The 27269-nt window shown below is 46.6% G+C and overlaps 1 protein-coding gene across 1 annotated transcript in view; it reads right to left on the bottom strand.

Moving 5' to 3' along the window:
• Positions 1-2027: 2027 nt before the first annotated feature.
• The window catches only part of LOC144502869 (somatomedin-B and thrombospondin type-1 domain-containing protein), a 178644-nt gene continuing 153402 nt past the window's right edge, over positions 2028-27269 (bottom strand). Inside the window, exons 4-5 of the mRNA XM_078227253.1 lie at positions 7404-7562; positions 2028-2646 (exon numbers count right to left, since the gene is read on the bottom strand). Of these exons, the coding sequence (XP_078083379.1) occupies positions 2541-2646; positions 7404-7562 (265 nt within the window). The 3' untranslated portion in view covers positions 2028-2540. The remainder of the gene's footprint in view (positions 2647-7403; positions 7563-27269) is intronic.

Below are 27269 nucleotides of genomic sequence, written 5' to 3'. Positions count from 1 at the left end.
GGCATTACCATCGCCGAAACCCCCACTATCAACATCCTGGGAGTTACCATTGACCAGAAACTGAACTGAACTAGCCAAATAAATACTGTGGCTCCAAAAACAGGTCAAAGACTGGTAATTCTGCAGAGATTATTACACCTCCTTATCCCCCAAAGTTTGTCCACCATCTACAAAGCGCAAGTAGGGATGTGATGGAGCACTCTTCACTTCCCTGGATGAGTGTAGCTCCAACTACACTCGAGAAGCTTAATGCCATCCAGGACAAAGCAGCCCACTTGATTGGCACCCCATCCACCACCTTAAACATTCACTCCCTCCACCACCAGCGCACAGTGGCAGCAGTGTGCACCATCTCGATGCTTTGCAGGAGCTCACCAAGGCTGCTTTGACAGCTCCTTCTAAATATGTGCGCCGGAATTCTACTGCCTCGCCCGCCACAGAATCGGAGTGGGCGAGGGGCAGAAAACGGAAATGTCCGTTGACCTCGGGCAGGAATTCCCAGTCTCGATTGGGCGAGGCCATAAAATCCCACCCATAGCCTCTAACAACTAGAAGTTCAAAGTAGCAAATGCCTGGGAGCGTTACCATCTGCAAGTCCCCTTCCAAGCCACGCACCATTCTGACTTGGCAATAAGGGCGGCACGGCGGCACAGTGGTTAACACTGCTGCCTCACAGCGCCAGTGACTCGGGTTCAATTCCAGCCTCGGGTCACTGTCTGAGCGGAGGTTGCACATTCTCCTTGTGTCTGCGTGGGTTTCCTCCGGGTGCTCCGGCTTCCTCTCACAATCCAAAGATGTGTGGGTTAGGTTGATTGGCTGTGCTACATTGATCCTAGTGTCGGGGGATTAGCAGGGTAAATGAGGGTTATGGGAAGAGGGCTTGGGCGGGATTGTGGTCGGTACAGACTCAATGGGCTGAATGGCCTCCTTCTGTACTGTAGGGATTCTATGATATATCGCCGGTCCTTCACTGTCACTGGGTCAAAATCCTGGACCTCCCTCCCTCACAGTGGATGTACCTACACTACACAAACTGCAGCGGCAATGACAATTAGTGATGAGAGCTAAATGCTGTCCTTGCCAGCAATGCCCACATCTCATGAACAAATTTTAAGATATATTCCAGATCATAACAACTCACTGTGTAAAAGATGTTTCCTCATGTTGCCTCCAGTTCTTTCACCAAACGCCTTAAATCTGTCACCTCACGTTACCGACCCTTCTGCCACTGGAAACCTTTTCCCTTCACAAATGGAGTGTCACCTCTGCTTATCTCTGAGGTACAAAACACAATAGCGACCACTCCCTTCGCTTACTTGCCCTGACTTCCTGCTGTTGCTTTAAAGCTGGAAGGCCTCCCATTGGTCCCCTAGCTTCAACAGCCCACCCACTGTTATTAATTTGAGGTTGAGTTTTAAAGTTTATTTATTAATCACAAGTGGGCTTACATTAACACTGCAATGAAGTTACAGTGAAAATCTCCTAGCCGCCACATTCCAGCGCCTGTTTGGGTACACTGGGGAAGAATTTATCATGGCCAATGCACCTTTCAGACTGTGGGTGGAAACCGGAGCACCCGGAGAAAACCCACGCAGACACGAGGAGAACGTGCAGACTCTGCACAGAGAGTGACCCAAGCCGGGAATCGAACCTGGGCCCCTGGCGCTGTGAGGCAGCAATGCTAACCACTGTGCCACCGTGATTGAGCCCACCCCCTGGACACTAGTAGGTCAATTTGAGCAACATCATAGGTTTCCCCACACAGTGAGGGCTTCTGATCCCCATTTGAGCCTGATGGGGGGGTTGTGGGGGGTGGGGGTGGGGGGTGGGGGTGGTTCTGAAGCCCCCCCCCCCCCCCCACAGGGGGAAAATCCTTCCTCAGGATAGTGCTGGAGGGTTGCTGACTCTGACATCCTTCTCTGGTGTGCGGGGGAGAAAGCTGAGAGGACCTGCCCTCTGAGGCCCTGAGGTTAGTGTACGCAAAGAACACTGTGAGGCCTGAACAAAATAAAATGCAGCCGAGTATTGTAATGATAATGGATTTATTCAAAAGTAATTTTAAATAATATTCAGTCCTTGTATCTAGACATTCCCATCTTTGCTGTTCCCAGTTACATAGCATATGGATAAACAAATAAAAAACTTGACAAATAGTAGAAAACGGTTAAAAGGAAAATACTAATTTTTTGGTGTCTTCTTATAATAAACGCAGGTGTGTTTATGGAGGTAGCTTCAGCAGAGTTTCAGAGGTAAAAGGTTTAAAGGTTCTTAGCTGTTCTCTTTGTGCTTTCAGAGTTTCATTGTCCTGTTGTGAGGTTATAAGTCTCTGCATGTGCTTACGTAGCAGGATACTGAGGTAAATAGCATGCAGCAAGGTTATATGATCTCTCCTTCATCCATTTTTACATCTCTCTCATCACATTGTCAAGCGAGGAGTCCAGAAAGTGGCGATGGCTCTGCACAGGCTCCTCTCGCTCCCCGTAGGCCCCGCAGGTGACCTCTGTTGCCGGGTGAAGTAACGTACCACATCCAAAACAATATTAAACGAAGATCAGTGACTGTGGGGGACAGCGGCAGTTTTCGCGCAGAGATTCACGCACCCATGATCCTTGGCAGCCAGGGCTGGAGGCCGCTGTCCAGAATGTTCTGGAGAGGGAGGAAAAATCAACACACACACACACACACACACAGAGAAACAGCTTTAGGCAACCAGGATTACAAACATGAAGTTAGTCTGAGAGTTCATCATGTTTTTTCTAAAATTCACTCTCTGGATATGGATAAGGCTATGATGTGGAGATGCCGGCGTTGGACTGGGGTGGGCACAGTAAGAAGTCTCACAACACTAGGTCAAAGTCCAACAAGGTTTATTTGGTAGCACAAGCTTTCGGAGTGTCGCTCCTTCTTCAGGTCAGGCTGCCATAAGGCTGCCATTTATTGACCACAGTGAGTAGTCTCACAACACCAGGTTAAAATCCAACAGGTTTATTTGGAATCACAAGCTTTCGGAGCACTGCTCCTTCATCAGGTGAGTGGAGCAGCACTCCGAAAACTCATGATTCCAAATAAACCTGCTGGACTTTAACCTGGTGTTGTGTGACTTCTTACTGTGCCCACCCCAGTCCAACGCCGGCATCTCCATATCATTTATTGACCAGCCTTTAGTTGCCTTAATATCTAATCGACTGGCTTGCTAGGCTGCTTCAGAGGGAAGCTATGACTTGATCACTTTGATGTGGAGCTGGAGTGACGTGTAAGTCAGACCAGGTAACAACAACACGTTAGTGAACAAGTTGGGTTCCTACAACAACAGTGGTATTATCACTAAACTATTAATCCAGAAACTCAGCTAATGTTCTGGGGACCCGGGTTTGAATCCCGCCACGGCAGATGGTGGAATTTGAATTCCACAAAAAATATCTGGAATTAAGAATCTACTGATGACTGTGAAACCATTGTCGATTGTCGGAAAAACCCATCACGAATGTCCTTTAGGGAAGGAAATCTGCAGTCCTTACCCGGTCTGACCTACATGTGACTCCAGAGCCACAGCAATGTGGTTGACTCTTAACTGCCCCTTAACAAGGGCAACTAGGGATGGGCAATAAATGCTGGCCAGCCAGCGACGCCCATGTCCCATGAATGAATAAAAATAAACATAGTTATAAAGCAACTGTAATACTGATGGATAGCGGTTTAGCTTTAGTTCTGCTTAAATCTAGAGTCAGCACCCAAGCTGACATTGGGACCTGCTGTTCTATCGGTGTGGCAAGAGCTACATGGAGGATTTCTGTCACAAAGCTAATCTCTCTGTGTCATTGCCAGCCACACACTCCAGTTTCGAATGAGGCGAAGGCTCATTGGTGTCCCCCCAGTGTTCTCAATGCTCACTCATGTCTCCATGTGGCTGGTAATGTACACTAGCGGGCATACGCTGACATCTCGTCTTGGCTGGCGAACTAAACTAAATGAGGGTGCCATTAGCTTTGTCTGACGTCAACAGGGGACATCTCCATTCTCAATGCATGAAGTCTGGAGGCAGATGACCCCAGCAAGAGCACAACAGCCAGATGTGGGACACATCCTGGGCACTCTCCTGATGAGTTGGACTTGTGACCAGTCACCTTGGAAAAGATTGGGACCTTCCTGAGTATCGTCCCATTGTTAACAATAAAACTCAGTTGCAAAAATGTTGTTGTTTACATTAGAAGAGGCTGGCACAATCTTCATAGAATCATAGAATCCTACAGTGCGGAAGGAGACCGCTCGGCCCATCGAATCTGCACCAACCACAATCCCACCCAGGTCCTATCCTCATACATTTACCCTAGCTAGTCCCCCTGACACTAAGGGGCAATTTAGCATGGCCAATCCACCTAACCCGCACATCTTTGGACTGTGGGAGGAAACTGGAGGAAACCCACGCAGACACGAGGAGAATGTGCAAATACCACACAGTCACCCAAGTCCGGAATCGAACCCGGGTCTCTGGTGCTATGAGGTAGCGGTGCTAACCACTGTGCCACCCATGGGAACAGTCGACCAATGGGAAGGATTTCTCCCTGTCTACTCTGCCCTGTCCCCTCAGGATTTTGAACACCTCTATCAAATCTCCTCTCGGTCTTCTCATCTCCATCGAGAACAACCCCGGCTTCTTCAATCTATTCTTGTAACTGAAGTAAAACAATAAAAATATAGAGAACAATCTAACTGGAAAGAAACTGAGCCTGAGGTCTGCACGAAATTTGGGGTTTAGAGTAGTAGCTGAATCCTATTCATGGGGGCTTTAATGATCTTAAAATGGGCTGTGAAAGGACAAATGTCTTAGACTCCAACCAGGACTCTCTCCCGAATCGGTGCTGGATCTAATTCATGTGGTGGCACGGTAGCACAGTGGTTAGCACTGCTGCTTCACAGCTCCAGGGACCTGGGTTCGATTCCCGGCTCGGGTCACTGTCCGTGGGGAGCTTGCACATTCTCCCCGTGTCTGCGTGGGTTTCCTCCCACAGTCCAAGGATGTGCGGGTTAGGTTGATTGGCCAAGCTAAATTGCCCCTTAGTGTCACGGGATGCGTAGATTAGAGGGATTAGTGGGTAAATATGAGGGTTAGAGGGATTAGCAGGTAAATATGTAGGGATACAGGGATAGGGCCTGGGTGGGATTGTTGTCGGTGCAGACTCGATGGGCTGAATGGCCTCTTTCCGCACTGGAGGGATTCTATGGTTTCTCTGAAGAAAACTGGATGAGTAAGTGACATTAAGGTAAATAGTGATGGGGCGGCGTGGTGGCACAGTGGTTAACACTGCTGCCTCACAGTGCCAGGGACCCGGGTTCGATTCCCGGCTTGGGTGACTGTGCGGAATCTGTACGTTCTCCCTGTGTCTGCGTGGGGTTCCTCCAGGTGCTCCGGTTTCCTCCCACACTCCAAAAAGAACAAAGTACAAGGAAAGTTACAGCACAGGATCAGGCTCTTCGGCCCTTGAAGCCTGCACTGACCATGCTGAACTAAAACACCCTACCCTTCCGGTGACCATATCCCTCTATTCCCATCCTATTCATGTGTTTGTCCAGATGCCCCTTAGAAGTCACCTCCCCCGGCAGCGAGTTCCAGCCACCCACACTCCTCTGTGTAAAAAACATTGCCTCGTACATCTCCTTTAAATCTTGCCCCTCGCACCTTAAACTTATGCCCCCTAGTAATTGACACTTCCACCCAGGGAAAGGTGAGATGTGCAGGTTAGGTGGATTGGCCATGGGAAATGTATGGGGTTACGGGGATAGGGCAGGGGTGTGGCCTGGGCAAGATGCTCTTTTGGAGGGTTGATGCAGACCCGATGGGTCGGATGGCCTCCTTCTGCACTGTAGGGATCCCATTCTATGGTTCTAACTGTTTTGTATCAACAATAATTATGTTTTTACAAAACAAAAATGGAAAAATTCAAGATAAAAGTCCCTAAACTGGAAATGAACCCCATTCTGTGGAATGAAGTGTAATCCAATCCGGATTAACTAGTTGGAAAACTGGCAACTGTGAGCAGTAGGAAGATAAATAACTACCAGTTGGAGATGGATTTACAGGTTGACAGCCTCTCAGTTGAGAAGAATGCCAGAGGCTGGATTACCATTGATGAATACTAAAATTAGCCCAAAAAAAAGGTTTTAAATGAGGCCCAAGTTAAATATGGGGGAGAAGACAATGAAAAAGGTTAACGTGAGAGGGAAAAACTATTTCAGAGGGAAGTGAAGAATGAAGTTTTGAAAGGTACAAAATGAACTGACCATCACTGGGAGGCACCATAGAATGCCTACAGTGCAGAAAGAGGCTATTCAGCCCATCAAGTCTGCACTGACTCTCTGAAAGAGCATCCCACCCAGGCCCTCCCCTCCATCCTAACCCTGTAACTGCGCATTTACTCTGGCTAATCCACCTAATCTACACATTTAGCTTGGCCAATCAACCTAACCTTCACATCTTTGGACTCTTGAGGAAACCAGAGCAACCGGAGGAATTGTAGAATCCCTGCAGTGCAAAAGGAGGGCATTTGGCCCATCAAATTTGGACCGACTCTCTGATAGAGCATCTTATCCAGACTGTATCCCTGTGACGCCATGTATTTACCTTACTATCCCCCTAACTTACATATCTTTGGACACTAAGGGATAATTTAGCATGGTCAATCCCCCTAACCTACACATCTTTGGACACTAAGAGATAATTTAACATGGCCAATCCATCTAACTATGCATCTTTGGACTGTGGGTGGAAACCGGAGCACCTGGAGGAAACCCACGCAGACACGGGGAGAACATGCAAACTCTACACAGACAGTGACCCAAGACCAGAATTGAACCCAGCAGTGCTAACACTGTGCCACTCACATTTTATAAGCATATCGAGGTAAAAGGATGGTCAAATAAAGGGGTCAGACTACAGAGATAAATGGGCAACTTGTAATTGAGAGCAAAGAAGTGACAAGGATATTTCATAAATACCACACCTTCCCTATTAACAAAACAAAACAGAAATAGAACTGACTCTAAGAATCTGGGAGAGCCAACATTGAAGGCAAAAGATCATAAATACTGTACATTGGTTAAATAAGACTATAAGACCATAAGATATAGGAGCAGAATTAGGCCATTCGGCCCATTGAGTCTGCTCCGCCATTCAATCATGGCTGATATGATTCTCTTCCCCATTCTCCTGACTTCTCCCCATAACCCTTGATCCCCTTAAATAAATAGTAATGATAGAATAAAGGGGGAAAAAATTAGAAAACGTTGTAAGATTCTCGTATAGTTTGATGAACGATCTTCACTACAAACCCTCGTCTGGTTATTTTGTAGGGACCCTGTGCAGTTTTTAATTAGGATTTCATCATGATGAACACATCGCTTCCTACCTGGTTCCTTCCAACCCATCACCTTCGCACCGGTCTCTGATCCCCATGGCTTCTCCTTGACATTCAACGCACACGTATTTCTCCCGGAACAGGTAACTGATCCGCAGCCCAAGACGGCACGAGGGACTCATCTCCTTCATTCGAAAATAAGCGCAGTAACTGGCAGGGGAAGAGGGGAGAGAAAAGGAAGAGAATTGCTGGGCATTAATGCTTGGTCTTTTGCTAAAAGTGCAGCTAAGGGTCAGAGGAGGAAAATAGGAAGGCTAGGAGTTGACAAAGGTCTGTTAGTACTTGAACTCAGTTCATTTCAGGGGAGGGACCCTTCATTAGACCTTAGAACTCAGGCAACAGAAAGCACAACCACCAACGGTGAGTAATTCAAACAATTACAGCAATCTGTTTTGCTTTATTCTTTCTTGAGATGTGGGCATCAACAGCAAGACCAGCATTTGTCCCATATCCCTAATTGCTCTTAAACCTAGTGGCTTGCCAGGCTTTGTCAGAGGGCTAAGGTTGCCAACCTTAAAGTTTAGTTATTAGTCACAAGTAAGGCTTATGTTCACACTGCAATGAAGTTACTGTGAAATTTCCCTAGTCGCCACACTCTGGCGCCTATTCGAGTCAATGCACCTAACCAGCATGTCTTTCAGACTGTGGGAGGAAACCAGAGCACCCAGAGGAAACCCATGCAGACACAGGGAGAACGTGCAAACTCCACACAGACAGTGACCCAAGCCAGGAATCGAACCCGGGTCCCTGGCGCTGTGAGGCGGCAGTGCTAACCACTGTGCCACCATGCTGCCCTGAACCTTCCAGGGTTGGCCTGGAGTATCCAGGAATGGAAGTCAACCCCCAGGACACTGCTGTATGAAGCCTGAAGAAACATCACCGAGACATTAACAACGATTGTGATTTGATTTGATTTGATTTATTGTCATATGTATTAGTATACAGTGAAAAATATTGTTTCTTGTGTGCTATACAGACAAAGCATACCATTCATAGAGAAGGAAAGGAGAGGTTGCAGAATGTAGTGTTACAATCATAGCTAGGGTGTAGAGAAAGATCAACTTAGTGCGAGGAATACACTGCACTGGGAAGGTAGTGGAGGCTGGAAACTTTACAAACTTTAAAAAATATTTGGACGAGCATTTGTAATATCAAAACATTCAAGGATATGGGACTAGTGCAGGAAAATGGGATTTAGTGATGGCTATTGTCGGTTCAGACTCGATGGGCTGAAGGGCCTTTCTGCGCTCTATGACTCTATAGGTGGAATTTTCCCACCAAGGGAATTGTAGCGGGCGGGACAGAAAATTCAGCGGACCATGCAAAGGTCTGTTGACCTCACGTGGGAATTTCCAGTCTTGGGACGCGTGTGGCCAGAAAATCCCACCTTGTGACTCTATGACACTGCCACCAAAATGCGCTCTCACTGTCACAACTTCCACCCACCCAGCGTCATCTCCCAAAACTAAAATCACACCCTCTCATGTTGGATTGCCATATCCTGGCCACAAGGTTCTCCCGAATAGAACTAAAAAACTGTTCCCTCCAATATTTTCACACTAAAATGATCCCAGTTAATATTGGGATGGTTAAAATTCCCTATTAAAACTGCCCTGCTCTTTTTATACACTTCTCATAGATTTGCTTACATATTTGCATTTCAATCTCCCTCTAATAGTTTGGGGTCTATAGTACACCCTGAGTAGTGTGATTTCCCTTTGTTTGTTCCTAAGCTCTATCCATGTGGCCTCAATTGGTGATCTTCCTAACATATCATCCTCCTTCACAGCTGTAATTGCTTCTCTGCACGTTCTCCCCGTGTCTGTGCGGGTTTCCTCCGGGTGCTCCAGTTTCCTCTGACAGTCCGAAGGATATACTGGTTAGGTGCATTGGCCATGCTAAATTCTCCCTCAGTGTACCCCAACAGGCGCCGGAGTGGCGACTAGGGGATTTTCACAGGAACTTCATTACAGTGTTAATGCAAGCCTACTTGTGTCACAAATAAATGAACTTTAAACTTTCAAGCTCAGACTGTTCCTAGTTTTATCTACCCACAATCTTTCTGAACCCATCGGTCTGTCCTTATGGACTCTATGGCATCTTTCACATTTACGTTGGTGACTCCAGTCCTCCTCGTGGCTTCCCAAAGAATGTGTTAACTACCATTTTTGGCATGAATTTTCCTCAGCTGTGGTTTAAACATTGGCACTCGGATCTCTGAGACAGAAAATTGTAGGTTTGAGTCCCACTCGATTGATTTTATTATAAAAGGTTAAGAATTTGCTCTGCAGGATGTCCCAAAGTCCTTTTAGAATCACAGAATCCCTACACTGCAGAAGAAAGCCATTCGGCCCATCGAGTCTGCACCGACCACAATCCCACCTAGGCCCTATCCCTGTAACCCCACATATTTACCCTGCTGATCCCTCGACACTAGGGTCAATTTAGCATGGCCAATCAACCTAACCCGCACATCTTTGGAGTGTGGGAGGAAACCGGAGCACCCGGAGGAAACCCATGCAGACACGGGGAGGACGTGCAGATTCCACAGAGACAGACAGTCACCCAAGGCCAGAATTGAAGCACAATAGTATTTAAAAATAGATTAGGTCAGTAGTTGAAGCAAAGGACAAAAATATAATATGGAAACAGAATGGCTAAAAGTGATTGGGACTATTTATTGATGTGGGGGGTAAACCGCACTATAGCTGATGGGCCGAATGGCCAGTTTTCTTATTCTGTGTGCAAGGTGCTGTGTTAATGTTGGTTCAGAACGTGTATCACCAACTTCTAAGGATGGATTTGGATGTGAGAAAAATCCTTTCAGAGCACAGTTCAGGCTAAGTTACTAAACACTAAACTTGTGAATCTGCAAACTTGCCCCGTGCATCGGGAGAGGCTGTGTACAGCAGTTTTTTTCCATGTATTGTTCAGAGACTGCTTCCAGCCTGACTCCCCTACCACTGGGAGCAATCCCACTATTCATTCCGTTATTAGTGGCCAATCTGATTTCCTGTTTACTGTTTATCCAAGGCTTTTGATAGAAAATAACAAGGAATCTGGATGTTCCAATCCCAAAATATGTGAGGGAGCTGGGCGAGGTTATGGTAAGGTTACACTTCCCAACACAAAAAAAAGAATCAAGCTATGTACAGGGTGTTTGGTCACTGAAGCAGGGAGAGCCCGGTGTGGCCTAACATTCCAATGGCAGCACAGTCTGCCCAGAGTGATTCACAAGAATGTAATAATGTGAGCCCTGCTTTACACTACAGTGCAGGAGCTGTATTACACTCCAGTAACAGTGCAGTAATGGCATTACACTCCGGCAACAGCACAGGAACTGCATTACACTCTGCTAACAATTGCGTTACACTCCAGTATCAGTGCAGTAACTGTGTTACACTTCAGTAACATCGCAGAGGCTGCATAACACTCCAGTAACAATGCAGGGACTGTATTACATTCCGGTAACAGCGCAGCAATTGCGTTACACTCTGGTAACAATGTAGTAACTGCGTTACACTGCAGTAACATTGCAGGAGCTACTTTGCACTCCAGAAACATTGCAGTAACTACATTACATTCCAGTAACAGCGCAGTAACTGCGTTAAGCTCCAGTAACAGCACAGTAACTGCGTTAAACTCCAGAAGCAATGCAGGAACTGTCTTACACTTTGGAAACAGCGCAGGAGCACTGGAGCATCGAGTCATGTAAAAAAATCTCCAGGAATACATTTGATCACAGTTGGCAATCTTAACTGATCTCCAGGTAATAGTTATCATATCCAGGATGTACAACCCTATCAATACGCCCAGAATTTTAAAAATATTCTGCAGGGGATTATGATCTTCCACATTCCTGCCTCCTCCCACCTGACAGCAAAAGGCTGCAATGGAGTTAGTCTGTCCCAGCATTCATTGCAGTACTGAAAGGCCCCTATGACAATAACAGGTCCTGTTGTTTTTAATAGGGAGGTTTCACCTTTGCTATGAATGCTGGGATCATCCTACCTCCATAGTGATCTCTTGTTTCTCCAGGGAAAACACTGGCAAATCCCGCAGCCAGGGACTAGGGAGGGGAGGGGGAATACAGAAAAAGAAAAATGAGGAAAACGACAGGGAAAAGTGGTTATGGAAAAAGGGGGACAGCGACTCTTCCCTGCAGCACGGTGTACCTTGCTGGGGGCGATTCGTCCAGCCCGCCTTGCTGCTCTAACAGTGCAATGGGCCGGGAGACATGGATGGAGGCCATATAGTGGGCTCCCCTGGACGCCACGGCCTCCGCGCCCGACAAAGGGACTGAAGTCTTCGGGCTCGATAGTGTCTCCTCCCCTCGCACCACCCCGCCCCCCCCCCCCCCCCCCCCAAAACTGCCACCGACCTCCCTCCCTCCCCAGGAATGCTTCACTCCAGTAGGGTTTACTACTGCTCCCCACTAACGGGGAACAGGCGGCCCAACACCGCTGAAGGGAACAGAAGCAATTGAAGCCCCCCCAGGAGGTCAGAGGTAAGGGGAGTGGCCCTTAGGCAATGCCAGCCTGGCCCCCTGGCACTGCCCAAGGGGCAAGGTGGCAATGCCCAAGGGACACCTTGGCACTGCCCACAGGGCCTTGAGCAGTGACCAAGGGGGCGGGGCCAGAAGGGCAGGGCCAATTGGGGGGCAGGGCCTATATGGGGCAATCGGTGGGGGTGGGGGGGGGGGGTCCCACTGCCACTGTGCATAGGGATTGGTGGCAGAGGGCAGCTGGTTGGCAATCAGGGCTCCCCATCCAGGTGTGGGGTGGGGGTGGTGGGGTCAGGACTGCCGGGAGGCCAGCGATTGGGGGGTGGTGGGGGGGGGAGCGCAGAGATGGGGGTCCGCGGGACTGGCCAGCGATCGGGAGGCAGGCACTGTGGGGACAGTGTGCATGTGCCGATCTCTGCACTGACAGATCGGCGCGTGCGCAGTGGCCCGCTCAGCGCTATGCTGCCGTCCTCTTCAGCGGGAATAGGCCCCACTCACTGATTTTCAGAGGGAATCCCGCTCGGGTATCCTGCTACTCAGAGAGTGGGAGATTCATTCTGAAAATCCCGCTAAGAGCACCAGCGGCAGTTACTCCCGTTTTCACGCAAATTTGACACTTGAAATTTTTGGGGGAGAATCGCCCCCCCCTTGTATTTAGCCATGATGATGAGTTTGATGTGGGCAAGATGCCTCAGGTATGCTATCTCGGGCTGAGAATCTCAGGCCTGGGCTCTGACAAACATGGACAGTCGAGAGAATCATGCGTCTAGTTTCAGTTCCCTTTCACAGAGGGAGAGGTAGTCTAACTTTGGTCTGTTTTGTAGCAGACCTTCAACAGCTTGCATTGCTATAGCGCCTTTAACGTAGTAAAATGTCCCAAAGTGTTTCACGGGAATGTGATCAGATGACGTTTAATGCTAAATGACTGAAGGAGATAGTGGGACAAAGGCTTTGTTGAAGAGGGAGGTTTTATGGAGAATTCTGAAGGAGTAGAGAGTAAAGAGGCTTTGCAGCGAATTTCAGAGTTAGGGTCTAGGCAGCTGAAACACATAAAAATTGGAGTAGACCATACAGCTCTGTCACAAACACTGGCATATACTGGATGGGCCAAATGACCTGCTTTCGTATTACATGTAATCCTATGCAATCCTATGTGAGAGTAAGGCAGCATTCTAGAACTGGACAGCTTGATGTGGGACTCTGCTGAAGTTTAAAGTTTATTTAAAGTGTATTTATTAGCGTCACAAGTAGGCTTACATTAACACTGCAATGCAGTTACTGTGAAAATCCCCTAGTCACCAGACTCCAGTGCCTGTTCGGGTACACTGAGGGAGAATTTAGCATGGCCAATGCACCTAACCAGCATGTCTTTCGGACTGTGGGAGGAAACCGGAGCACCCGGAGGAAACCCACACAGACACGGATAGAATGTGCAGACTCCACACAGACAGTGACCCAAGCCGGGAATTGAATCCAGATCCCTGGCACTGTGAGGCAGCAGTGCTAACCACTGCGCCACCGTGCTGCCCAGAAGGGCAAAGTAGGGAAAAGCCGGAAACTAGTGTAGCAAAGGCACTGCATGCAAAGCCCCATGGGATACTGAGCGCCACATTTCGCAACAAGCAGCTAGGCACAAGCACAGATTGTTCTTTTGGGAGTTGTAATCACGTATAAAGGGACTCGTGACTCATAAAGTGATTGTGTATTTGTAATCATGTATATAAAGGTGTGTGCATGACCACTAGTCTTCAGAGTTTGCTGAGATTGGTCTCTGTACACTCCCCTCGCGCTTGAATAAAGCAGCTACTGATCAACACTCAGGGTCTGATCTCTGAGAAGCAGGTCGAGGGGTGTTCTCCCCCCACCGCCTCCCCAGCATTGCCAGCTAACCTATCAGGATCTGCTAGCAAGTCTGAAAGATCAATAATCAAATCTTGTGCAAAGATGTATATTATTTTAAAAAGTAAAAGTTTAAAAATATATATATTATTTTAAAAAGTTTTTAAAATCCTCCTGTCCAAACTTCCTATGGCTACTGTTTTAGATCATGCTGTAATCACAGCATTTAACATTAAAAACATTCATTAGGCAAACTTTTAGAATGGAAATAAACAGAGATGGAAATTAGGAGACTTTTTTCTGTCTCAGAGATGGTTCATTCCAAGAGATTGGAAATCTCTTCCCCCAAAGGCAGTGAGGGCAGTGGCACTGAATTTATTGAAGGCTGAATTAGATAGGTTTCGGAAAGGCAGAGGAGCCAAGGGTTATGGGGGGTAAAGGCAGGAAAGTGGAGTTGAAACAATAGACACATAGAATCCCGCCAGTGCAGAAGGAGTCCATTCAGCCCATCGCCTCTGCACCAAACACAATCACACCCATGCTCTATCCCCACGACCCCGTGCATTTACCCTAGCTCGTCCCCCTGACAATAAGGGGCAATTTAGCATGGCCAATCCACCTAACCTGTCCATCTTTGGACTGCGGGAGGAAACGTGGAGGACCCGGAGGAAACCCACGCAGATACGGGGACAACGTGCAAACTTCACACAGACAGTGACCCAAGCCGGGAATTGAACCCGGGTCCCTGGCGCTGTGAGGCAGCAGTGCTGACCATTGTGCCACCGTTCAACAAATAGATCAGCCATGATCTTATTGAATGGCAAAGCAGGCTCAAAGGGCGAAAGTCCAGTGTTCCTATAAGTCTGTGGCAACAATCGCAATTAGTCTGATTATCCCCGTCTCTTTCCCCATATTGCTGCAATGTCGCATTCATTTTTTATTTGTTTACGGGCAACATAAGAACATAAGAAATAGGAGCAGGAGTAGGCCATCTAGCCCCTCGAGCCTGCCCCGCCATTCAATAAGATCATGGCTGATCTGATAGTGGTTTAGTTCCACTTACCCGCCCGCTCCCCATAACCCTTAATTCCCTTATTGATCAGAAATCTATCTACCTGTGACTTAAACATATTTAACGAGGTAGCCTCCACTGCTTCAATGGGCAGAGAATTCCAGAGATTCACTACCCTCTGAAAGAAGAAGTTCCTCCTCAACTCTGTTCTAAACTGACTCCCCCTTATTTTGAGGCTGTGTCCTCGAGTTCTTGTTTCCTTTCTAAGTGGAAAGAATCTCTCTGCCTCTACCCTGTCTAGCCCCTTCATTATCTTATGTGTCTCTATAAGATCTCCCCTCAGCTTTCTAAACTCCAACGTGTACAGGCCCAATCTACTCAATCTCTCCTCATAAGCTAACCCCCTCATCTCCTGTATCAACCTGGTGAACCTTCTCTGTACTCCCTCCAAGGCCAATATATCCTTCTGCAAATAAGGGGACCAAAATTGCACACAGTACTCTAGTTGCGGCCTCACCAGTATCTTGTACAATTGCAGCAAGACCCCCCTGCTTTTATACTCCATCCCCTTCGCGATAAAGGCCAACATTCCATTTGCCTTCTTGATTACCTGCTGCACCTGCAGACTGAGTTTTTGTGATTCATGCACAAGGACCTCCAGGTCCCTCTGCACAGTAGCATGTTGTAATTTTTCACCATTTAAATAATAGTCCATTTTACTATTATTCCTTCCAAAGTGGATAACCTCACACTTGTCAACGTTATACTTCATCTGCCAGATCCTCGCCCACTCACTTAGCCTATCCAAATCTCTCTGCAGACTTTCCGCATCCTCCACGCAATTCGCTTTCCCACTCATCTTTGTGTCATCCGCAAACTTTGTTACCCTACACTTGGTCCCCTCCTCCAGATCGTCTATGTATATGGTAAACAGTTGAGGCCCCAGCACCGATCCCTGCGGCATGCCATTAGTCACGGATTGCCAACCAGAAAAGCACCCATTTATTCCAACTCTCTGCTTCCTGTCAGATAGCCAATCCTCAATCCACACTAACACTTTACCCCCAACTCCGTGTACCCTAATCTTCTGCATCACCCTTTTGCGAGGCACCTTATCGAACGCCTTCTGGAAATCTAAAAACACCACATCCACCGGTTCCCCTCTGTCAACTGCACTCGTTACATCTTCATAAAAATCCAGTAAATTTGTCAAACACGACTTTCCCTTCATGAATCCATGCTGCGTCTGCTTGATCGAACCATTTTTTTTCCAGGTGTCCTGCTATTTCTTCTTTAATGATGGATTCCAGCAATTTCCCAACTATGGACGTTAAGCTAACCGGCCTGTAATTACCCACCTTTTGTCTACCTCCTTTTTTAAACAGTGGCGTCACATTAGCTGTTTTCCAATCAGCTGGCACTTCCCCAGAGTCCAGCAAATTTTGATAAATTACAACAAACGCATCTGCTATTACTTCTGCCATTTCTTTCAGTACCCTGGGATGCATTCCATCTGGGCCCGGGGACTTGTCTACCTTTAGTCCCATTAGCCTACCAAGCACTACCTCTTTAGTAATAGTAATCGTAATCGTTTTAAGGACCTCACCTACAGTCCCATGACCGTCAATTTTCGGTAAGCTATTTGTGTCCTCTACCGTGAAGACCAACACAAAAAACTTGTTTAAGGCCTCAGCCATTTCCTTGTTTCATAAGAACATAAGAACATAAGAAATAGGAGCAGGAGTAGGCCATCTAGCCCCTCGAGCCTGCCCCGCCATTCAATAAGATCATGGCTGATCTGACGTGGATCAGTACCACTTACCCGCCTGATCCACATAACCCTTAATTCCCTTACCGATCAGGAATCCATCCATCCGCGCTTTAAACATATTCAGAGAGGTAGCCTCCACCACCTCAGTGGGCAGAGAATTCCAGAGATTCACCACCCTCTGGGAGAAGAAGTTCCTCCTCAACTCTGTCTTAAACCGACCCCCCTTTATTTTGAGGCTGTGTCCTCTAGTTTTAACTTCCTTACTAAGTGGAAAGAATCTCTCCGCCTCCACCCTATCCAGCCCCCGCATTATCTTATAAGTCTCCATAAGATCCCCCCTCATCCTTCTAAACTCCAACGAGTACAAACCCAATCTCCTCAGCCTCTCCTCATAATCCAAACCCCTCATCTCCGGTATCAACCTGGTGAACCTTCTCTGCACTCCCTCCAATGCCAATATATCCTTCCTCATATAAGGGGACCAATACTGCACACAGTATTCCAGCTGCGGCCTCACCAATGCCCTGTACAGGTGCATCAAGACATCCCTGCTTTTATATTCTATCCCCCTCGCAATATAGGCCAACATCCCATTTGCCTTCTTGATCACCTGTTGTACCTGCAGACTGGGCTTTTGCGTCTCATGCACAAGGACCCCCAGGTCCCTTTGCACGGTAGCATGTTTTAATTTGTTTCCATTGAGATAGTAATCCCATTTGTTATTATTTCCTCCAAAGTGTATAACCTCGCATTTCTCAACGTTATACTCCATTTGCCATATCCTCGCCCACACACTCAGCCTGTCCAAATCTCTCTGCAGATCTTCTCCGTCCTCCACACGATTCACTTTTCCATTATTAATTCCCCCTTCTCGTCTTCTAAGGGTCCAACATTTACTTTAGCTACTCTTTTCTTTTTAATATATTTGTAAAAACTTTTACTATCAGTTTTTATATTTTGTGCTAGTTTAGTTTCATAATCTATCTTTCCTTTCTTTATCGCTTTCTTAGTAGTTCTTTGTTGTTTTTTAAAGCTTTCCCAATCTTCTAATTCCCCACTAGTTTTGGCCACTCTGTACGCATCAGTTTTTAATTTAATACTCTCCTTTATTTCCTTAGTTATCCACGGCTGGTTATCCCTTTTCTTACATCCCTTCTTTATCACAGGAATATATTTTTGCTGAGTACTGAGAAAAATCTCCTTAAAAATCCACCATGTTGCTCAGCTGTCCTACCAACTAGTCTGCGCTCCCAGTCTACATTAGCCAATTCTGCCCTCATCCTATTGTACTCCCCTCTGTTCAAGCAGAGGACATTGGCTTGGGACCCTACTTTCTCACCCTCCATTTGTATTAGAAATTCAACCATATTGTGATCACTCATTCCAAGAGGAACCCTTACAAGAAGATCATTAATTTTACCTGTCTCATTACACAGGACCAGATCCAAGATAACTCGCTCCCTCGTAGGTTCTGTAACATACTGTTCGAGGAAACTATCCCAACAGCATTCTAAGAACTCTTCCTCAAGTCCACCGCGTCCAACTTGAGTCAGCCAATCAATATGCAGGTTAAAATCCCCCATGATTATTGCTGTACCGTTTTTGCACACAACATGAGCATCAAGGCCAGCATTTGTTGCCCGTCACTAATTGCCCTTGGGTGAGGTGGTGAGCCACCTTCTTGGACCACTGCAGTCCATTTGGTGTAGGTATACCCACAATGTTGTTTGGGAAGGAGTCCCAGGACTTTAGCCCAGCCACAGTGAAGGAATGACAATATAGATCCAAGTGAGAATGGTGTGTAACTCGGAGGGGGACTTGGGCCCATAACTGCCGGCCCGAATCCTGACTTAGAGTCATACACTTATAGAGGTCTGCAGCATGGAAATGGGCCCTTCGGCCCAACTTGTCCATGCCACTGAGTTTTTAACCACTAAGTTAGTCCCAATTGCCCACATTTGGCCCATATCCCTCTATACCCATCTTACCCATGTAATTGTCCAAATGCTTTTTAAAAGACAAAATTGTACCCGCCTCTACTACTACCTCTGGCAGCTTGTTCCAGACACTCACCACCCTCTGAGTGAAAAAGTTGCCGTTCTGGACCCTTTTGTATCTCTCCCCTCTATCAAGTGCTTATCCAATTTTCATTTGAAGATTGTGATTGACTATGTATTTACACTGGCTCAAGGGGCCAGATGGCCTACTCCTGCTCCTAGTTCTTTACCAACCTATCAGGCAGCCCATTCCAAATCCTAACCAGTTTCACTGCATAAAAAGGATTTTCCCCATGTCCCCTCTGGTCCATCCACTACTCACTGCAACTCTGTGTCCTTTGCTCACCAGCCCTTCTGTCACTGGGTACACTGTCACCCAGAAGTTGTCAACACTATCGTGGCTGTGGTAGGGAAACATGATAGGAGATGGTCACAAGAGGTCCTGTGGGGCGGGTCATGGAGACGTGAACAGTGTCGCAAGGCCGCGATGGTGTGAGGACGGTTAGCAAATTGACCTTGCGGTTTCGCTCTCCCTGTCAGGAGTAAAGATTAAAGTTTATTTATTAGTGTCACAGGTAAGGCTTACATTAATAGTACAATGAAGTTACTGTGTAATTCCCCTAGTCGCCACAGCCCGGTGCCTCTTTGGGTCAATGCACCTAATTAGCACGTCTTTCAGAACGTGGGAGGAAACCAGAGCACCCGGAGGATACCCACGCAGACACGGGGAGAACATGCAAACTCCACACAGAGTATTGCAACCGAATGGCTCCTGGGGCCAGAGGAGGTCACGTGAAATTCTCACGTTCAGGCTGGAATCTAACAAACTCTCCCCTTGACAACCCTCTCCCCAGTTTGGCCTCACAGACTGCTGGAATGTGACAAATCCCTCAGAAACATGGGAAAAGTATTCAAAGGGATTTCCAAAGGAACAGTTGTTACATCAGGTTTCCTGGAATTAACACGGTCATTAATGGTAGTGTGTAAAGAGGTTCGGCAGCAATTTCACAGCATTGTAAATTACACTGGCACCGTTCTCGGACTTCAGATCTGTAACAAACAGAGTAATCAGAACAGATAAAATCCCTCGATTGTAGCAGTGATTTTATCTTATTCGCTCATGTGTGTTGTATCGCACACACACAGAGAGATTTCTAACTCTACATCACTGTTGCGATGGAAGCGAGGGGCACCTCCTCCTTTGGAGAAAAAGAAATTCTTGCCGTGCTGATAATCCAACATCATTAAATCAGAACTTGTTCTTGGCGTCACTTCTGTTGATTCAGATAAGCTCAAGATACGCAGTCATTACTCGGGACAACAGGAGGTTTGATCAGTGAGGGAACTATGTCATAGGGACAAAGGGAGTTTTGCCAGGGTGTGATAACCCCCATGACCTGCTTGGGGGGATCACTGATTGACCTCCCTATAGGACTAATTGAATACAAGCTCCCTGGGGATTGATAATTAACTCACCAAGTGGAACTCATATACCAGAGCCCTGTATAAAGCAAGCCCCTGAGTGGGTCCATTATTACCTCATATCAAGTTGATCTTTCTCTACGCTCTAGCTATGACTGTGATATTACATTCTGCACTTGCTCATTTCCTTCTCTATGAATGGTATGCTTTTTAAAAAATTAAAGTTTATTTATTAGTCACGAGTAAGGCATTATATTAACACTGCAATGAAGTTACTGTGAAATTCCCCTAGATGCCACATCTGGCACCTGTTTGGGTCAATGCACCTAACCAGCACGTCTTTCAGACTGTGGGAAGAAACCGGAGCACCCGGAGGAAACCCACACAGACATGGGGAGAACGTGCAGACTCCACACAGACAGTGACCCAAGCCGGGAATCGAACCCAGGTCCCTGGCGCTGTGAGGCAGCAGTGCTAACCACTGTGCCACCGTGCCGCCCATGCTTTGGCTGGAAGGCGCAAGAAACAATACTTTTCACTGTATCCTAATACATGTGACAATAATAAATCAAATCAAATCAAAATCAAGTCAAAATTATTCCATTGTCCTGGTTGGGACCTGTTTGTGTTCACCATAGACTTGAGGTTTTTGTTTTACTTTATTTTGTGTAATAAAGCACTGTTCCTTTACAGCCGACTCCTACAGTTATTGCACAGACAAAACCAGATTCAAGGTTCATTTGAATCACTTTCTCCTCATCAGGTACATAAAAACAGAAGAATGGAAGCAGGGTAGGCCATTCAGCCCTTTGATACTGTTCCACCATTCAGTATGATCCTGGCTGATCTCATACTCCACTCTGCTTTCCCTGTCTAACACTATATCCCTTTGTATCCCCTCAGCATCCCTTGATTCCCTTAGTATCTAGAGCTCCATCCATCTCAGGTTTGAATATACTCGTTGACTGAGCATCTAGAACCCTCCGTGGTGAGGGAGTACCAAAGATTTGAAAGCCTCTGAGGACAGAGGTTTCTCCCCATTGCAGCTCCGAATGGTTGACCCCTTATCCTGAGGCCTTATCCCTCATGCAACCAGATTCTAGACACTCCAGCCAGGGGAAACGACCTCTGAGCCTCAGCCCTGTTTTACATCACTTTATACGTCGTATGTTACAAACAATAATGGAGTTGTTGACTCACCCCATAGCAATCAATCTATCCATAAGGCCACAACAGACCCAGGCATGAAATGAGGAAAACCCCCAGTGGTGGAGAGGTTTCAGAATCATAGGTCTAAATTCCTAAGGCCATAAGATATAGGAGCAGAATTAGGCCATTCGGCCCATTGGATCTGCTCTGCCATTCGATCATAGTTGATAAGTTTCTCAACCCCATTCTCCCGCCCTCTCCCCATAACCTTTGATCCCCTTACCAATCAATTTTAAGGACACTCCATGACCTGGCCTCTACAGCCTTCTGTGGCAACAAATTCCATAGATTTACCACTCGCTGGCTGAAGAAATTCCTCCTCATCTCAGTCAACATGTTCCTGCTAAGCATGCTTAATCTGTTACAGTACTAAGTCTCACAACACCAGGTTAAAGTCCAACAGGTTTATTTGGTATCACGAGCTTTTGAAGTCCTGCCCCTTCATCAGGTGAATGGAGAGTTGGGTTCACAAACACGGCATATATCGACACAGACTCAATTGCAAGATAATGGTTGGAATGCGAGTCTTTACAGATAATCAAGTCTTTACAGGTACAGACAGTGCGAGTGGAGAGGAGGTTAAGCACAGGTTAAAGAGATGTGAATTGTCTCAAGCCAGGACAGTTAGTAGGATTTTGCAAGCCCAGGCCAAATGGTGGGAGTTACACACAGTGTGACAAGAACCCACTCGCATTGTCTGTACCTGTAAAGACTTGATTATCTGTTAAGAGTCGCATTCCAACAATTATTATTATATAAGATCACCCCTCAGCCTCCTACGCTCCAGAGAAAAATGTCCCAGTCTATCCAGCCTCTCCTTATAACTCAATCCATCAAGTCCCGGTAGCATCCTAGTAAATCTTTTCTGCACTCTTTCTAGTTTAATAATATCCTTTCTATAATAGGGTGACCAGAATTGCACACAGTATTCCAAGTGTGACCTTACCAATGTCTTGTACAACTTCAACAAGACGTCCCAACTCCTATATTCAATGTTCTGACCAATGAAACCAAGCATGCCGAATGCCTTCTTCACCACTCTGTCCACCTGTCCACCACTTTCAAGGAGCTATGAACATGTACCCCTAGATCTCTTTGTTCTGTAACTCTCCCCAATGCCCTACCATTAACTGAGTAAGTCCTGCCCTAGTTCAATCTACCAAAATGCATCATCTCGCATTTGTCTAAATTAAACTCCATCTGCTATCCGTCAGCCCACTGGCCCAATTGATCAAAATTCCGTTGCAATTGGAGATAACTTTTTTCACTGTCCACTCTGCCACCAATCTTAGTGTCATCTGCAAACTTACTAACCATGCCTCCTATATTCTCATCCAAATCATTAATATAAATGACAAATAACAGTGGACCCAGCACTGATCCCTGAGGCACACTGCTGGTCACAGTTTGAAAAACAACTCTCTACAACCACCCTTTGGCTTCTGTCAAGAAGCCAATTTTGTATCCATTTAGATCCTCACCCTGGATCCCGTGAGATTTAACCTTATGCAACAACCTATCATGCGGTATCTTGTCAAAGGCCTTACTAAAGTCCATGCTGGCCTTCATAGTGTGAGGATTTGAGTATAGGGATAGGGATGTTTTGCTGCAATTGTTTAAAGTGTTGGTGAGACCACACCTGGAGTATTGTGTGCAGTTTTGGTGTCCTTAACTGAAGAAGGATGTCCTTGCTATAGAGAGAGTACGGCGAAGGTTTACCAGGCTGATTCCTGGGATGGCAGGTCTGTCATATGAGGAGAGACTAAGTCAGTTAGGATTATATTCACTGGAGTTTAGAAGAGTGAGAGGGGATCTCATAGAAACGTATAAAATTCTAACAGGGTTAGACAGGGTAGATTCAGAAAGAATGTTCCCAATGGTGGGGGAGTCCAGAATTAGGGGTCATAGTTTGAGGATAAGGGGTAAACCTTTTAGAACTGAGGTGAGAAGAAGTTTCTTCACCCAGCGAGTGGTGAATGTGTGGAATTCACTACCACAGAATGTAGTTGAGGCCAAAATGTTGTCTGATTTCAAGAAGAAATTAGATATAGCTCTTGGGGCTAAAGGGATCAAGGGATATGGGGGGAAAACGGGGATCAGGATATTGAATTTGATGATCAGCCATGATCAAAATGAATGGCGGAGCAGGCTCGAAGGGCCGAATGGCCTACTCCTGCTTCGAGTTTCTATGTTTCACAATAACTTCATTGCAGTGTTAATGTAAGCCTACTTGTGGCAATAATAAACAACCTCAGGGAAATTGTCCTCATCCTGCCTTGTCTAACAAAGGCTTAAGATCTGTTAAAAACCTTCAAACAATCATTTGGCCTTCAAATGTGCCCAACACTTGTGCCAACAGCAAATACCTGTGCATTTGCCTTGTCGACAACAGTCCAAGTCTACCTGTCATTTTAGATGTTATAACAAGTACACAAACTTTGGTTTGACAATATGTGATCAGGAGACATGGAGATAATTTTACTCAATTGAAGAGTGCAGCTTGGATCAGCTCGACTTGAACCAGTTAAAAATCCCATTTAGAATTCTAAAAGCAGCATTTGCTTCATTGAGTCATTCATGACAGAAATTTTTTGCGTCAAGCTGAACTTTAAACGAAAGCTTTATCAAGCAGCATGGTGGCACAGTGGTTAGCACTGCTGTCTCACAGCACCAGGGAGCCAGGTTCGATTCCCGGCTTGGGTCACTGTCTGTGTGGAGTCTGCACGTTCTTCCCGTATTTGTATGGGTTTGCTCTGGTTTCCTCCCACATCCAAATGTGTGTGGGTTAGAGGATTGGCCATACTAAATTGCCCCTTAGTGTCAGGGGGTCTAGCTAGAGTAAATGCATGGGGTGATGGGGATAGGGCGTGGGTGGGATTATAGTCGGTGCAGGCTCGATGGGCCAAATGGCCTCCTTCTGCACTGTAGTTCCTATGATTCCAGAAGCGCTGGGCTATTTCTTATCCACAATATGTTAAATGTCTTCTAATTTGTGGTTCACAAGGAATATTTCCTTTGTCTAATTGTACTCTATAATGCTCCTGTGAAACACCTTGTTCCTTTTAATTGAAGGGTCAGTCACGAGGGGACATAGGTTCAAGGTGAGGGGCAAGAGGTTCAGGGGGGGATGTGAGGAAAATCCTTTTTACTCAGAGGGTGGTGAGGGTCTGGAATGCGCTGCCTGTGAGGTTGGTGCAGGCGGGTTGCCTCACGTCCTTTAAAAAGTACCTGGATGAATACTTGGCATGTCTTAACATTCAAGGCTATGGGCCAAGTGCTGGCAGATGGGATTCGGTGGGAAGTCAGTGCAGACTCGATGGGCCGAAGGCCTCTTCTGCACTACATGATTCTATGATTTTATTGGTGTTCGAAGGTGTTAAATGGGTAAGATGCTATGTTGGAGAGTCGGTGCAGACTCGATGGGCCGAATGGCATCCTTCTACGCTGTAGGGATTCTATGATTATACTGTTGTTGGATATGGTTATGCCTGCAGCTGCACACCTCTACCACCAGAGGGTGCATCAAGAGGCCGCCACCAACAGCATCCCCAGCCCTCGCTCAGAGATTAGCTTTGTCTACATCCCCTGTGGGCAAAGTTAAGGCAGATAAAGTTTATTTATTAGTTATAAGTAGGCGTACATTCACTGCAATGTAGATACTGTGAAAATCCCCTAATCACCACACTCTATCGTCTGTTTGGGTACACTGAGGGAGAATTTAGCATGGCCAAAGCACCTAACCTGCACATCTTTGGAGTGTGGGAGGAAACCGGAGCACCCGGGGGAAACACACGCAGACACGGGGAGTACATGCAAACTCCACACAGACAGTGACCCAAGCCGGGAATCGAACTCGGGTCCCTGATGCTGTGAGCGCTGTCCGATGTTGATCACGACTTGATGGGCAGCCACTCTTGCCTCTGCGTGAGGGGGTTGCGGGTTCAAGTCCCATTCAGAGGGTTGAACGCAAAACTCCAGGCTGTCATCCCAGTGCGGCACTGTCAGAGGAGCTGTCTTTTTGGGTTAGACATTAATCTTATGTCTTGTCTGCCCTGTTGGAGAGTTCATAAGGTCAAATCCAATAATGCTATTGAAAGTTACGAGGATGGATTGGCGAGGTTGGGACAGTTCTCCTTGGGGAGGAGAAGGCTAAGAGGAAATTGGATAGAAATATTCAAAATTCTGAGGGGGCTGGACAGAGTAGACGGGGAGAAACTGTTTCCACTCGCAAAAGGATCAAGAATGAGAGGGCACAGATTTAAGGTGATTTGCAAAAGAAGCAAATCTGATGTGAGAAAAAAGCCTTTTCACCCAGCGAGTAGTTTGGGCCTGGAATGCTCTGCCTGGAAGTGTGGTGGAAGCAGGTTCAATCGAGACATTCAGGAGGACATTAGATGATGATCTAAATAGAAACGCTGTGCAGGGATAAGGCAAGGGAATGGCACTAAGTCATAATGCTCACTCTGAGAGCCAGCGCAGACACGATGGGCTGAATGGCCTCCTTCTGCAATGTAACAATTCTGTGATTTAGCCCTCAACCAGCATCATCGCTGTTTGCGGGAGCTTGCTGTGCACAAATTTGGCTGTTGCGACAACAACAACTTCAAACAGCACCTCCCCCCTCAATACCCACTCTCCATCACCCACCACCCATAGACGAACACTCCCACCCATGGGCTCTTATGAAGGTCCGCCCCAGAATTGCCCCAACACAAGTTGGCACTACCAGGTTAGCACCACGAGGATGACACTGTGCCAATCTGTGCCAGGGCAATGCTGGGGGTCGTGCCAGAGCAGTGCCAGGCATGTCCCTCTCTCCCCTGTGGGATCTATTCACCTCTGTGCCCTTGACTGTTTTTTGTTTAGCCAAACCTGTTGTGAACTCCGCCATCTGAATATTTAGTGCGGTGGGATCATGTGGCTGGAGCCTGTTAATAATATTGAAATGAATGAAAATCCATTTAAATGAGGTACCCGCCCTTTGTAGGCGTGAACCTTGTGACGTCACCAGGGAGGGGTGGGGAAAATTGGGAAATGCGATCTCTTCGAGAGAGAATTGCATTTCCCGAGTCTCTCCAGATTTTCCACCCATGTTGCCGTTCTCTCTGACAACGAACATGGGCTGAAGGTCCCCCGCCCCAAAGTCTGGGTTGGCACGGTGGCACAGTGGTTAGCACTGCTGCCTCACAGCGCCAGGGACCCGGGTTCGATTCCCAGATTGGGTCACTGTCTGTGTGGATCTGCACGTTCTCCCTGTGTCTGCGTGGGTTTCCTCCGGGTGCTCCGGTTTCCTCCCACAGTCTGAAAGTCGTGCTGATTAGGTGCATTGACCGTGCTAAATTCTCCCTCAGTGTACCCGAACAGGCACCGGAGTGTGGCGACTAGGTGATTTTCACAGTAACTTCATTGCAGTGTCAATGTAAGCCTAATTGTGACATTAATAAATAAATAAACAAACAAAAATCAGGTTTTTCTCCATTTGCCAACTGTCTCACACACCTTGCTTCTTACCTGTTAACACTTAAACCTATTAACATCTAACAACTAACACTATACATCGAGACTGGTCAGCAAGGTTTGCGTCAACTTGGGTCACAGAATTCCCGTACACAAGGTTGCCGTCATTTGTGTTAGCCTACGTTAGGGTCTGTTCAAAAGAACATTTGGATTTGGTTTTGTTCGGTTTTGGGATAAATGGATCACGGATTTTTGGCTGTTCTGATTCACGTAGAAGGACACCCTGATCCCTCTGTACATCAGATTTCTGCAATCTCTCTCCATTACATAATATCTTACTTTTCCGTTTTTCCTGCCAAAATGGATCAGCTCAAATGATCCCACATTAAACTCCATTTGCTTTTTTTTTTGCTCACTCACTTAATCTTTCTATATCCCTTTGATATTCCTAGCTCCTAATGTCCACTTCACAACTTACTTTCCTACTTATCAACAGCACATTTAGCAACCATTCAGTCACTTTGTCCAAGTAGTTAATATGGATTGTAAATAGTTGTGGCTCCACTTGTCACAGTTTGCCAACCCAAAAATGACCCATTTATCCAAGCTCTCTGGTCCCTGTTAGCTAACAAATCCTCTATCCGTG

This window comes from Mustelus asterias, chromosome 13, assembly GCF_964213995.1.
Source record: "Mustelus asterias chromosome 13, sMusAst1.hap1.1, whole genome shotgun sequence".
Taxonomy (NCBI): domain Eukaryota; kingdom Metazoa; phylum Chordata; class Chondrichthyes; order Carcharhiniformes; family Triakidae; genus Mustelus; species Mustelus asterias.
Note: the sequence above shows the minus strand (reverse complement) of the source record. Positions and strands in the feature narration are given on the sequence as shown.